This window comes from Plecotus auritus, assembly GCF_963455305.1.
Source record: "Plecotus auritus genome assembly, chromosome: 7".
NCBI lineage: Eukaryota > Metazoa > Chordata > Mammalia > Chiroptera > Vespertilionidae > Plecotus > Plecotus auritus.
In genome coordinates this window covers 62,909,229-62,923,283 of record NC_137774.1, presented here as the reverse complement: position 1 = coordinate 62,923,283, position 14,055 = coordinate 62,909,229, and the positions used below count along the sequence as shown (strand labels likewise).

General features: G+C 49.2%; 1 protein-coding gene across 2 annotated transcripts; it reads right to left on the bottom strand.

The window, feature by feature from the left end:
• Positions 1–285: 285 nt before the first annotated feature.
• CHP2 (calcineurin like EF-hand protein 2) lies at positions 286–13,481 on the bottom strand. 2 transcript variants are annotated; one of them, XM_080678037.1, is made up of 7 exons: positions 13,266–13,467; positions 12,917–12,989; positions 12,742–12,822; positions 12,232–12,362; positions 12,000–12,061; positions 11,162–11,284; positions 286–1,017 (listed from the first exon to the last, which is right to left on the bottom strand). In XM_080678037.1, exons 1-7 carry the CDS (start codon positions 13,330–13,332, stop codon positions 904–906), a joined length of 651 nt encoding a protein of 216 aa, XP_080534163.1. In that variant the 5' UTR covers positions 13,333–13,467; the 3' UTR covers positions 286–903. The 2 variants fall into 2 exon arrangements, with proteins under 2 accessions (XP_080534163.1, XP_080534164.1); XM_080678038.1 differs by lacking the exon at positions 286–1,017 and adding an exon at positions 10,121–10,972 and having other exon boundaries at positions 13,266–13,481.
• Positions 13,482–14,055: the final 574 nt, after the last annotated feature.

Genomic DNA, 14,055 nt, shown 5'->3' with positions numbered 1-14,055 from the left:
ATTTGATTCAAGTGAGATTGCACTCTCCAGTTTCTGGGGTGAACATGTGACCAGGCTGGCCATCAGAATGGTACATCCACCTGGCTGCAGTGAGGGGCTGAGGTTCACTTCTGGGAACTTGGGCAGGACTGTGTGGAGAGCTCTTTTCATTGGGGTTGCTGCTTAAGAATGAAACCAACACAAAGAAAAGCAGAGCTGAGACAGAAAAAGACTCATTTCTGATGACACCATTGAGCCTTGAGGACTCAAATTTTCCTGGTCTACCTTTGGACTTTTCTTCCAGTTATATGAACCAATAAAATTTTATTCTTCCATAAACTGGTTAACAGCGGAAAAAAGCGTATCATAGACCAGAGTTCTAGTTGACAGATAAGGCGCAGGGGCCTCCGCGGAAGTAAAACAGGGGTGGGGATGGAGAGGGTAGGGGAAGGACAAGACACAGCAGCTCTGCCAGGTCGCTGCTATTGGTACCTGCCTCTTTCACACAGGGAGCCTGCGTGCAGGACCTGCCGACTCAGTGACCAGAAGTAACAATACAGAATGGTCTGAAGGGCAAAGTGCCCTCCCCAAGGTTGTACGGAGAATAATTAAAAGGGCCCAGACACAGTCTCAGAGCTCTGACACTCAAGTTATTTCTACTGAACCACACCCATTCTCAGGTAGGGCTATCGCAGGAGCCAGGTCTGCACATTGCCTGGTAAATATCGAGAGTTTTATTGGCGTTGGCTGGGTGGGGCTGAGGGCAACTTAGTTTCCTTCTATTTGAGAGTCGGTTCAGAATTCTGACTGTCTTCCTGGTCAGCTAGGAAGAGGCAATGGTCGCCACCATAGGTCCCCCCAGTGTTACCACTTGGGTCCTTTGCTTGCTCCTCTTCCTCGGGCTCCCTGCACACACTGTCTCAGTCAGTCACCTTGGCAACGAAAGGGGCTTCTCCTGGAGCTCCCATCTTCTCTCCAGGATATGTAGATGGCTTCTTTCAGAAAATGCCAGCTCAGCCCCAGCCCTTCCCAGCAGCTCTGGTGGAGCAAGAGGGGACAGCTCCAGTACCCGCCGCAGCACTCTGGGCCCCTCTCCAGTGAGGATCCAGGGCCCAGACCCAGCGTTGCTGCACCTCGGCACAGCACAGTACCCTCCCCTGAGGACTCTGTCATCTCAGCCCAGCATGTGGGCAAGTTCAAGCCGGCCCCACCCCTGCCCCAGCTCTCCAAGCTCACAGTCTTACCAGGTCTGCACACAAATGTCAGCAGAAGACAGTTGCTTTCAGCATTTCCAGCTCCGTAGTACAGCATCTGTCCAATAGCCCTGCCACTCGTCCCGGGACCTTACCTGGGGAAGTGCTTCCATTTCCCTGGCCAAGCTCTACCGATCCCTGTCTGACCAGCAGGCAGCCTGAGACACAGGATGTCCAGCCACCGAGGCTGCCTCCACAATGGTCCCACAGGACGCAGACTCCCAGAACCACTTCCTCACAGCTGCCCGCAGCCAGCAGCTCCCCATGTGTGGGAAGCAGACCCCTCATGCACACAAGGTGACTTCCTGGGGGTAACACTCCAGCTTTAAATCACACTGACTCTTGCCCTCCTATGGCAAAAGAAACTAAGGAGAAAATAAACAAATGGGGCTACATCAAAATAAAAAGCTTCTGCACAGCAAAAGAAACCACCATCAAAATGAAAAGGGAACCCACTGCATGGGAGAACATATTTGCCAATGATACATCTGATAAGGGATTAATATCCAAAATATATAAAGTACTCATACAACTTAGCAAAAGGAAAACAAACAACCCAATTAAAAAATGGGAAGAAGACCTAAATAGACATTTCTCCAAAGAGGACATACAAATGGCCAATAGACATATGAAAAAAATACTCAACGTTGCCCAGCTGGCATGGCTCAGTGGTTGAACCAGGAGGTCACAGTTCGATTCCCAGTCAGGGTACATGCCTGGGTTGTGGCTCAATCCCCAGTGTGAGGGGTGTAGGAGGCAGCCTATCAATGATTTTCTCTCATCATTGATGTTTCTATCTCTCTGCCTTCCTCTCTGAAATCAATAAATATTATATATATATATATATATATATATATATATATATATATTTAAATGCTCAAAGTTACTAAACATCAGAGAATTGCAAACTAAAACCACACTGAGGTATCACCTCACACCTTTTAGAATGGCTACAATCAATAAATAAACAAACAAGTGCTAGTGAGAATGTGGAGAAAAGGGAACCCTCGTGCACTGCTAGTGAAGAATGCAGACTGGTGCAGCCACCATGGAAAACAGTATGGAGTTGCCTCAAAAAATTAAAAATGGAACTTCCCTTTGACCCAGTGATCTCACTTCTGCGAATATATCCTGAAACCCCTGAAATACCAATCAGAAAAAAATATATGCACCCCTATGTTCAGAGCAATGTATTTTCCAATAGCCAAGATCTAGAAACAGCCCATCGGTAGATGAACGGATAAAAAAGCTGTGGGACATTTACACAATGGGATACTATGCAGCTGTAAAAAGGAGGTGTCTCTTACCCTTTGGGGCAGCCTGGATGGACCTGGAGACTATTATGCTAAGTGAAACAAGCCAAACTGAGAAAGACAAATATCACATGATCTCACTTATTTGTGGAATCTGATGAACAAAATGAATTGACCAACAAAATAAGACCTGAAGCATCGAGGCATGGAACAGACTGACATACCTCAGTGTGGAAATGGGGGGACAATAAGATATAAACCAAAGCACTTATATTGCTACTAGAGGCCCAGTGCATGAATTCGTGCACCCGTGGGGTCCCTCGGCCTGGCCTGCAGCCATAGGGCCAAAACCGGCAGTCCAATGCCACCTGCCACTCCTGCCTACTGCTCCGGCTCATCCTGGCCCTGCTATGCCTGCCTCGGGCTTGCGCCCAGTCAATCCTGATTGGGAGAGGCTTGCATGCCGCAGCGGCACTTGCCAGCCATGAGCCCTGAGTCTGGCGCCCATTAGTCAGCTGAGTAGTGCTCCCACTGTGGGAGCGCACTGACCACCAAGGGGCAGCTCCTGCATTGAGTGTCTGGCCCCAGGTGGCCAGTGCATGTCATAACAACCAATCGACAGGTCGTTCGGTCGCTTAGGCTTTTATGTATAGAGATATGCATAGCCCATGGACAGGGCAATAGGGTGGTAAAAGCCTGGGGTTGGGGGTGGGGAGGGAAATGGGAGACATCTGAAATACTATCAACAATTAAAAAAATATTTATTAAAAGAACAAAAATGAATAAATAAATAAAGCACACTGACTCACACAGTGAAAGGTGTTCCCTTTGCAGTTCTTTTGCCACCCTTTGGGTCACAAAGAGAAGCTCTGTTTGGGGCAGGCACTTGCAAATCTCGCTTTAAAATATACACACACACACACACACACACACACACACACACACACACACACATATATATGTATATATGTCAGAGAGGAAGGGAAAGGGAGAGAGAGATCATCAATGATGAGAGAGAATCATTGATTGGCTGCCTCCTGCACGCTCCCTACTGGGGATTGAGCCCGCAACCCAGGCATGTGCCCTGACTGGGAATTGAACTGTGACCTCCTGGTTCATAGGCGTGGCTGGGCTAATCTCCCTTTTTTATATTGGGGGTGTGTGTGTGTCTTTATTTTTGGCAGTTGGGGCTGATTTCTAATGTGCGGGGATGATATGCAATTTCCTTTATAAACTCATATATACTGTGTATACAGTGTATACATTTTAAATGAGCCCTTTCATCGACAAATAATAAGTAGATAATGGCACGGATCACAGGAACTGTATGGTGATAATGAGGGTGGTAAACAAACCAGAGATTTGGCATCTGTGCTCACAGCACAGGGCTCCCCACTGGTGTCCTGAGGACCCCCAGAAACAAATCCACAGGCATTTCTGGGCTTGATGTCCAGAGAGTAAGGTCCAAACAGCCTGTGCCCTGGCCGCCAGACTGCTGCTCCTTCTGCAGAACCAAGTCTCCCCCTCCTGAGTGAGGGAGGGGTCAGGGCGCTTTCATGCCCGCTGCTCCCCCTTCCACCAGGACAGCAGTGCAGTCTTGGGGATCCCCCAGTGACCCACACTGGTCGTTGGCACGGAGTAGGAGTAGATGGGAGGCCTTTCCTGAGAGCCTGTGGCACAGGGTCTGTTCAGCGTTTGTGGACACTGGGGAACCTCTTATGGACGCTTGTCACTAGGAGTCAGGCTGGCTGGAAGCTTTAGGTCAGTGTTTCTAAACCATTAGCTTCCTCACTCCCAAGCTCCAAGGGCCCTTCCTTTACCTCCATACCTTGTTTCCTAAGCCCATTTCTTCTAGGAATTACTTCTTCTACCTCTGTGATTTACCAAATAAATGCTCTCTTACAGCTTGGGTCTTGGCTCTGAATTCTTTTGTAGCCTGAACCCAAGCACCGAGGCTGCTGATCCCAGGTCGGGTCTGACCCCACCAGTCAGCACCAGGTGCCGTACCCGCCGCTTGTTTCCCAGGTTCATCCATGTGGTAATATGTATCAGCCTACAGCAAGCATGTCAAACTCGCGGCCTGTGGGCCACATGCAGCCCACAATGAATATTTTTGCGGCCCAGCCAATATAACAGTATGTAAGAAACGTTTTAATAAAAATTTCATAACTTAATTTTTACAATATCCTGTTGTACATAATTATTAATAACAAACTACGATGTTTGCTAATGACTGATTATTATAATCATGTTGCATTCATTTCCCTTATGCGCCTTACACGCAGGCGCACCATTTCTCACCACTAATACCAGCAGCAAATATTTTAGCAGCAGATTGCCACGTCATTAGTTTTGGACTGACTTCTTTGGTGAGTGCAACAGGAGATATTTCACTTTGGGAGAACAAGAAAAATAGGTTTATTTGTGTTACGCTTATTAACTTGTGCAGTTATTCAGTGTCTGGTAAGTTAATATTCAAGAAAAAATATGAATTTTTATTAAAATGTTTTATTATTTTATGTTAATGATTACCCATTTATTTCAGCCCTTTGTATTCAGCATGTCTCTATCAAAATAAACCTACATTTCTATGAAAATTGAAGCTTTTGTTTTTTTATGGCCCACATAAACTTAAACCTTGTTTATTTGGCCCGTGTTAGCCTTTGAGTTTGACATGCTTGTTGTAGAAAGTCTGTAAAATGAATTTGGAACTGTCGATATAATTGTTAGGTCCGATCAAATAATTGAATCAGCACCCCCATGCCTGGGAACTGACATTTAGATCACTTTACAGCCAACATTCCCTTTCACTTAGACCAGCAGTCGCCAACCTTTCGGACCTCACGGACCACCAGTGGTCCACGGACCAACGGACCACCGGTTGGCAACCGCTGGCTTAGACCACATTCCATTTGCTAAGACCACATTCCACTTGCTAAGGCCATTATCCTTCCCCTCGGGACCTTTCTAGGATCCGGACCCACCCAGAGAGTTCTCCATCCAGAAAAAGCCTGCCTAGAGTCTTTTAAAATCTCTGACTCCCCACCGCTGGGTGCTAGCACCATTTTGGGGCTCAGCCCATCTGGTTTTCCAGATGACCTGGTTTGCAATTCCTTACTACTTTTGGCCTCCTGCATTCCTCTTTCAATGACACTAGCAATTATGTCTTGTGCTTTGTTCAAGTTATGTTTCTTAAAGCTAAAAGTGTGTCTAAAATGTCTTCATAAAAGTCCATCTAAGAAATGCTGGTTGTTTGCTTTTTTGTTTATTATTGGAAATTGAGGTTTCTAAGAGTTCAAAGTACAAATTAAGTTGGAAAGAAATTGTATGGTTTTGGTAATAGTATGTATAAGGTATGGAAATATATTTTGAAGGGAAAATAAAGTGAATTGTTTTAAAGCTGGTTGTTTCTGAATGAGTAAAAAGATCTGGGAAAGTTGTAGAAAGGTTTGTGAATGTTATAGAAGGTTTGTAAAAAGAAATGTTAAAAAGAAGTTATATAAATGACAGGCCAAATTGAAACTAAACTTAATACAGTAAATACATTGCTTTTAATTTGACTCTTTAATAAAAATGACAGTGATTTTAGGGGGAAAATGTGTTTCAATAGACTCTATAGTTATCAATATTAGCCTCTACTTCAATTAATTGTCTTCAAAGTTTTATTTTTCACCTATGAGTTGAACTGGATCCTGAATTTTTCTAGTGTTCTTAAATATTTGACCACAACCCTCCAAACTAATGTTTCATTTTTCTCAAATCCTTTGACTTGGATTAGTGAGAATTAAATGTTTTTTTCTTTCCACTGGACCATTTTTCAAAATTCTTGTCATTCTAGCTTTTGCCCCAATAAATATTTTTAATAATATATATTTTTTATTTTTTTAGAGAGAGGGAAAGAGAGAAATATCACCCAGGCTGGGGAGGAGGCCACAACTAAGACATGTGCCCTGGACCAGAACCGAACCCAGGAGTCTTCTGTCCACAGGCCCATGCTCTATCCACTGAACCAAACCAGCTAGGGCTGCCCCAATACGATTTATAACAGAGTTTGTCTCCACCAGGTTACAAGCCCTAGTCATACTCAGGAAATACCACCTCTAGACACCATCACCACCTCCTTCCCTGCCCAGGCCTCATCGCCCCGCTGACAGAGAGCGAGGATCTCTTGGCTCTGAAGAAAAACGTCACCCCTTTTCAGCAGGAAGCAGCTACAGAAGAGACCCTGTGCCCCTTTTCTCAGAAATAATTCAGAGGTAAGGTCCTTGAGGGGGATATTGCAGGCAGTTAGACAGACATGAGCACAGTAAGGACATGGACCAGGTACTGGAGGTCACCAGGGTGGAAAGCCCCAGGTGCCAAGCAACAGGACAATCAATTGTAGGGTTTGGGCCTCGGGCCCAGGGTGACTCTTCCTCCCCTAGCATATCAATGGTCATGTGGTTTGGACCCCTTCCCTAGAGATAACATCTAGGCCTCAGTTGTTATTTCAGCTCCAGGACCAGCTGCGTTGAATAATGACCCCCTGCCCTGGTGCCGGCCAATCAGTGGAGACCACAACCCTGAAAGGACACACCTGGAAAACTGCTGACTATTTTAGTAAGATCTTCCCCTGGGATCTCCCCTAAAATCTCCACCTCTAAAACCCATAGGATGGAAGACCTGGTGTGCTCTCCCTCCTGGGAGAACACCTGTGCCTTTCCCATTTCCTTCCCCTTTCCCTCCCCCCCTCTCCCCCTCCCCCCAGGCACCTTACATCACCTTCCTCACTCCCGAGCTCAACAGCCTGTCCTTTACCTCTATAAATTGCTTCCTAAGCCCATTTCATCTAGGAATTACTTCTACCTCTGTGAGTTACCAAATTAACTGTTCTCTTACAAACATAAATAAATAAATGGATAGATGATAGATAGATAGATAGATAGATGATAGATAGATAGATAGATAGATAGATAGATAGATAGATAGATAGATTTTTCTGGAGACTCAAGGAGCTCTCAAAAGGGGCCAAGGATCTGAACATTTTAATTCATGATATTTATCATCAACAAAATTTGAGAAACACTATAATGGGAAAAATAGACCAGTTATAAAGAAAGTCAGCCACCATCTATCATCTCTCTCCTCTATTTCTCTTTATATTCAAATCTTCCCCACATTGCCTGGAAACAAGAGCCACTCTAAGTTTTATACCCCCCATTCTCTCCCCCCCCCCCCCCCCGCCCTTTAATAGACCCAGAAACACCCTCAATCACAAAGTCTGTATTCAGGTGACAGTCCTAACCAAAACCACAAAATTCCCTCAGAAATCAAATACCCTCTTTGCTTCCTCCCCTCAACTAGGAGACTCATCTGTCAGAATCACCCTGCAACTGAAACACTAACGTTGAAACAGGTTAGTACCTACCCCAGACGGTACCAGAGGCCCTACCCTGTGCACAGTCCTACCCTGTGACCTCAGACTCCCAACGTCAGAAAATGCCAGGAGTCAGACACTCCCCAACACAGCCCTCTCACAGCATTCCACAGGCACAGGCAGTGTGTGCCTGCATTCTAGAAGGTGCGCTACGTCTGAGGTGGGCTTTGTCCAGAAGCGCTGGAGACAAGGCACTGAGAGCCGAGTACTGGTGAAGTGACCCAGGAAGCACTGGCGGTAGGGAGACAGGACCAGCGGGGCCAGCCCAGGGCTCTCACAAGCAGGGTAGCACTGGGGCAAACGAGGCCCTGCCTGCTGGAGGTTTCTGAGACTGAAGAGAGCGTGCCTGTAAGTTGTCCCTTCTGAGGGTAAGAAACAGTATTAACCACAATTTCTATCTGCCATTGGCTGAGGCCTGCTCCAAGGGTCAGTAGCTCCCTGGCGCTTCAACCGGCCCTTTGCACAGGCTGCGTGCATGCATAGCCAGCAAAGCCCTTGGGCAGTGTCACCCATGCTTGTGGAAAGAAGCCATTGAGGATCCTCAAAAAAATTAAAATAGCCCTGGCTGGTTTGGCTCAGTGGATGATAGAGTGTCAGACTGCGGATTGCGGACTGCAGACTGCGGACTGAAGGGTCCCGGATCAATTCCAGTCAAGGGCATGTAACTTGGTTGCAGGCTCGATCCTGGCTCTGGTTGGGGGCCCATGCCGGAGGCAAGCAATGGATGTCTCTCTCACATCGCCGTTTCTCTCTCTCTCCCTGTTTGTCCTCCTCCCTTTCACTCTCTCTAAAAAATAAATGGAAAAATGTCCTCAGGTGAGGATTAACATAAAATAAAATAAAATAAAATAAAATAAAATAAAATAAAATAAAATAAAATAAAATAAAATAAAATAAAATAAAATAAAATAAAACAAAACAAAACTACCATATGATCCAGCAGTCCTGCTCCTGTATAACTACCCAAAGGAAATGAAATCAGGGTCTCAAAGACACTGCACCCCATGTTCACTGCAGCCTTATTCACAACAGCCAGGACATGGGAACAACCCAAATGTCCATCAACAGATGCATGTGGCGCATACTGTTCCAGTGTATGTTTGGCTCAGTGGATAGAGCATCAGCCCGACGATTGAAGGATCCCAGATTGGATTCCAATCAAGGGCATGTACCTCAGTAGCAGGCTTGATCCCCACCCTGGTCAGGGCACGTGTGGGAGGCAACCAATCGACGTGTCTCTCACATTGATGTTTCAGTCTCTCTCTTTCCCTTCCACTTTCTCCAAAAATCAATGGAAAAGTATCGTCCGGTGAGGATTACAAAAACAAAAAAGAGGAAATCCTACCCTTTGTGACAATATGGGGGGACTTGGAAGCATTATGCTAAGTGAAATAAGGCAGCCACAGCATTCTTTTGGATGGCTTCTGTTACATAAGGCCTCTAAAATAGTAAAAGGTATAGAAGTAAACAGAATGGTGGTTACCAGGGGATGGGGCAGGGGGCATAGGAAACCGCTGTTCAATGGATATAAAGTTACAGTTACACACGGTAAGTTCCAGAGCTCTGCTGTACCACGTAGTGCCTGTATAATAAGGTTCTGTGCACTTAAAAATTTGTTAAGCAGGTAGGCCTCATGGTAAGTGTTCTTACCACATAAATACAAAAAACAAAACAGAAAAAAACACTAAAAAAACAAAGGGATAAATTTTTGGAGATGACTGTGTATAACCTTGATTATGTCCAAACTCATCGAATTGTGTGCGTTATGTGGTGTTGCATACCAATTATAGCTCATGAAAGCTGGGGTCGGGAGCACTGGCACACGCGGTAGGTGAAGCCTGGCTGGTGTGCTAACCACAGGCTCTCCTAGGCCGCAAAGCCCTGCCTGTTGCCTTTGCCAATGTCTGCAGTGTGTGCGTTCCCACCACAGCCAATTCCAAGATGCGGTGCGACATTACTCAAGGCAGAGTTAGGGAGAGATGAGCACAGTTGGCTCTCACGTGTTGATACAAGACAACTCTAGCACAGTCTTGGGTGAGGGAATGGCCAGGACAACCAGCATCTCCCATAGCTACGGCCAAGGTGCTTTGCTACAGACCTGGGATCTTACAATTTTATGTCACTTTCACACTCCTTTTGTGATGTGTCAATCTAAACATCTTACCATTAAAAACAAAGGATTTACTCTCAAAAACTTTGATTTCATACTATAGAAAGGTATGTCTTATTTATAATTTATTATCTCTCTCCTCCCCTCACCCAAATCACACCAGCATGCACCCATGGGACCAAGTGAAAACCCATTTAAGAAGACCTCATGGTCAACTTAACAGTGATGGATAGCTCTTGTTCTGTCTGACCAGCACAGACAAGAGCTAACAGCACTTCATTGTCCTTTAAGCAATCATCCCTTACCCCATCCTGAGTCCTCAGCACCTAAAATTTCCTGGCTCTAGCAGTTAGCACATGACACAGGTCTGGCCAATCAGAACATTCCATTCTCCTGGAGAAGGGACCAGGCCCCAGGGAACTAATGACACTCTTTGCTAGAAATTGTTGAAAAAGAAAACCTGTTCCCACTGGACTACTGAGGAGGTCAGGAGCCACTGGTGGCCGTCTCCACCAGGAGGAAAGACCCTTCTAGAATGAAGCCGACACACACACAAATGAGAGAGAAATGGAGAATAACTGAGTCAGAGAGCATCATCTGAGCTCTCAGCTCCAGCTCTGCCTGAGGACACTTCCAGACTTTTACATGAGCCCACCACACCCCTTTTTAACTGAAGTCCCTTTGATTTGGGATTTCAGTCACTTGCATCCAAAATATTGTTGGCTGATTTATAGATCTGAGATCAAATGAGTTGGACTTTAGTACACACCCATCCAGCTTTGTCGCCTGGAGCCTAAATAGAGTTCAGTGTAGAAGAATAGTTTATTGGAGCCCATCCTCCATGGGGGCTGAGAATAAACACCAGGCAGAACTGGTCTTTTCAAGCTGGCCAGACGCACAAAGAAGGTCACTTCAGGATTCGGATGCTCATCTTCTGCTCAATGTTCATCTTCTCCAGGGACTGGTGGAGATGGGTGGTAGTTAAGAGAACTTGAACTCCAGCCCTCTATTCTTCCAACTTCCTCTCCCATCCCCAAGGCCCCCAGGGAACCCCTCTCTTTCTGCCCTCCTCCTTCAGGCTTCATTTCCCATGTCCATCTGTCCTAGGAACTCATACTTCCAACTCCTCAGGCCCCAAGGGCATTCTGACCTTGGTGAACTCCAGGAAGGACACAGCCCCATCCCCATCTTCATCGGCCTCCTGCACAGTGCGGTCAGTAATGCTTTCCAACTGCTCTTCTGTCACCTGTACCCCAACCATTAGCCGGAGTACCTGGGAGGTGGAGGAAGAGACGGCCATAAAGAGGAGGCACAGGGACTACTAGCACCCTCCCCCAACCTTGTCCATATCACCCCAAAAGTTACAAAGTTATTAACAATTTCATAACCCATTCCTCATCCTTTGTTCACCCCCTTCCCACCATATCCACCAATAGTTTCCCCTACTGCTTCTCAATGTAAACCCTCACTATCCCTCATTCACCTCAACAGTATGCCCAGGCCCATTACTCAACTGCAGTCTCAGAACCCAGCCTCCACCCCATCCTCTAACCATTCCCAAATCCCCACTTCATTACATGTATCCCAGTTTTTCAATCTCAGCACCATTGCCGTTTGGGGCCAGATAACTCCTTGCTGGGGGAGGAGGGGCTATCCTTTGTAGTGTAATGTTTAGCAGCATTCCTAACTTCCACCCACTAGGTGCCAGTCCCACCACCCCGCTCCCCAGTTGTGATAACCAAAATGTCTCTAGATATTGGCGATGTCATTCAGGGGGCAAAATCACCCCCAGCTGAACCACTGATCTATTCCCAACCTCATACCCAACTGCTTCCCCATCTCTCAACTAACCCACACTCCAACCCCACCCATTCCCATTGCCCAGGCCACACTCCAATCATCCGCATCCCCAAACCATCCCCAACAACCATTCCATTCAACCACCCGCCCCTGCACACGTCACATCTCTGCTCTTGTGTCCTCCCAACCTGTAGCATCTCGTGCCTGGAGATCTTTCCATCTCGATCCAGGTCGTAGAGCTGAAATGCAACTGGGAAGAAAGTGGAGGGGAAAGGAAGGTGGGTTTCCCTTGGTTCTGGTCCAGAAGATCACGGAGGGGCAGGGAGGTCATAAGGGCTCACAAAGAGAGTGGGAAGTGCCTGGGGCCCTCACTGGTGTGGAAAATCTGGAGTCTCACTTGGGGGGACCCTACCAACTCACAGCGAAGTTTGTTCATTCTGCTGTTGAGGGGTTCGGGTTCCTTGGGGTCCCGGGTTCCTGTGTCCTCATCATCTACAGGTCGGAAATGAGCCAGGACTCTGGCAAAGTCGGGGAAATCCACTCGCAGGCTCCTGGGAGGGTGGGGGAGGGGTGAAGCGGAGGCAGTGGTTGCCTTGGCCCTCCTTCTGCCCCCATCCCTAATCTCCCCCACCCGTTCTCTCCCCCACCAAATCTCCCCCACCTACTCACCGCCCACTTATTCTCTCCCCACCCAATCTCCCCTCACCTATTCTCCCCCCCACCCATTCTCCCCCCACCCAATCCCCCCCACCTGATCTCCCCCCCAATTTCCCCTCACCCATTCTCCCCCACCCAATCTCTCCCACCTATTCTCCCCCCCAATCTCCCCCACCCATTCTTCCCCACCCATTCTCCCCCACCCATTCTCCCCTCACAGTGCCACCCATTCTCCCCTCACAGTGCCAAGCTTTTCCCTCCATCTCCCCTCACCCATCAGGGAAGAAGCTGTCTATAATGCGATCCCCCAGGGGGTTCACGGCCAGGGCCCCGATCTGCTGCAGGTCCACTCGGCTGGAAAGGAGGTTCAAAGTGAGGAGGGAGGGAGGATGGAGACGGAAGATGGAGGGTCAAAGGGGCACGGGGAGGTCACAGGTCACCCCCTCACCTCAGGTAGCCCTTCTTGTTACTGTCCAGGGCCCGGAACCGGTGGTAGAGGCGGAGCAGGGTGGCCTGCGAGACTGTGGGCGGGAAGGCGACAGGGTGAGGCCCGGGACCGGGAGCTCAAGGGCCCGCCGGCCGGAGGGTGCGTGCTGCTCGGACCTGGCGCGGCCGGAGGTTGGAAGCGGCGTGCGCGCACCCGGGAGGCTCTCTCGCCCCGCGCTCCCCTATGGGACCACCCGGGCCACGCCACCCCTTGCATCCGGGCCGGCGGACCCCTGGTGCCCGAGCTCGGGAACCCCGCCCCGCGATCAGCCCCCCGCCCGGCCCGGCCCGCAGCCCGGCGCCCCGCTCACAGCCGGTCTCCCGCCGAATGCTGTCCGCGTCGGGGACCTGCGCCGCGCGCGAGCCGCCGGAGCCCATGGCGCGCCGCCAGGACCGGGACGCTCTGTCCTCCCGCCCAGCGCGGCCGCCGGGTGCCCCGGACCGAAGGCCACAGGCCTGGCGGGGATCCAAGCTCCTGAACCCCGGCGGCCCGCCTCCCTCCGACCCGGCGAAAGGAAGGCAACGCCCTGAGTGGAGGGGTCAGAGGGCGGCGCGAACCGCGGCTGCTTCAGGCCCAGGTGCGAGGTCGGCGCGGGAGAGGCTGGGCGAGGCTGGGCGAGGCCGGTCCCGCCCGCCCCTCCGGGTCCTGCCCGCCGCCCCTCCCCGGCCCGCGTTCCCACGCTCAGCCCCGCCGTCTGGCCGCCTCCCGCGGGCCCAACCCTCCCAGCCCCGGGCTCCCGGTGCCCGCGAGTAGGGCTGGGGGTCCCGACCTTCTTCCTCTGCGCACAGAATACAGGTCCTTCTGGAAGAGGGAGCGGAGTCAGCCGTGTAGGTCCAGTCCCGAATGGCCCCAGCCTGGGCCCCTCCTGGGCAGGAGGGCCAGAGGGAGAGGTATCATGGACTCCCAAAAAGGGGGGCAGGGGGAGGGTCCCGAGGCGCAGAGTGGGCGCTGGGTTAAGTGGAAGGAGCACTGCATTTGGGCATTTGCATTGCAACCCAGCTAGGCCACTGGTTCGTCTCTTTTGTGTGGTCCACATACGCTGTTGTTATTTAATGAGTCAATGCTTTCCAATCAGGAGACTGAACCAAACCAGATTCCCT

Bases quoted from the DNA above. Each gene is read 5' to 3' on its own strand.
- CHP2 (XM_080678037.1), bottom strand. From the start codon at position 13,332: ATGGGCTCCGGCGGCTCGCGCGCGGCGCAGGTCCCCGACGCGGACAGC. The intron at 12,990-13,265 runs GTGAGCGGGGCG...TCCCGCCCACAG, and splicing joins CATTCGGCGGGAGACCGGCT to TCTCGCAGGCCACCCTGCTC. The intron at 12,363-12,741 runs GTGAGGGGAGAT...CCACCCTCCCAG, and splicing joins GACAGCTTCTTCCCTGATGG to GAGCCTGCGAGTGGATTTCC.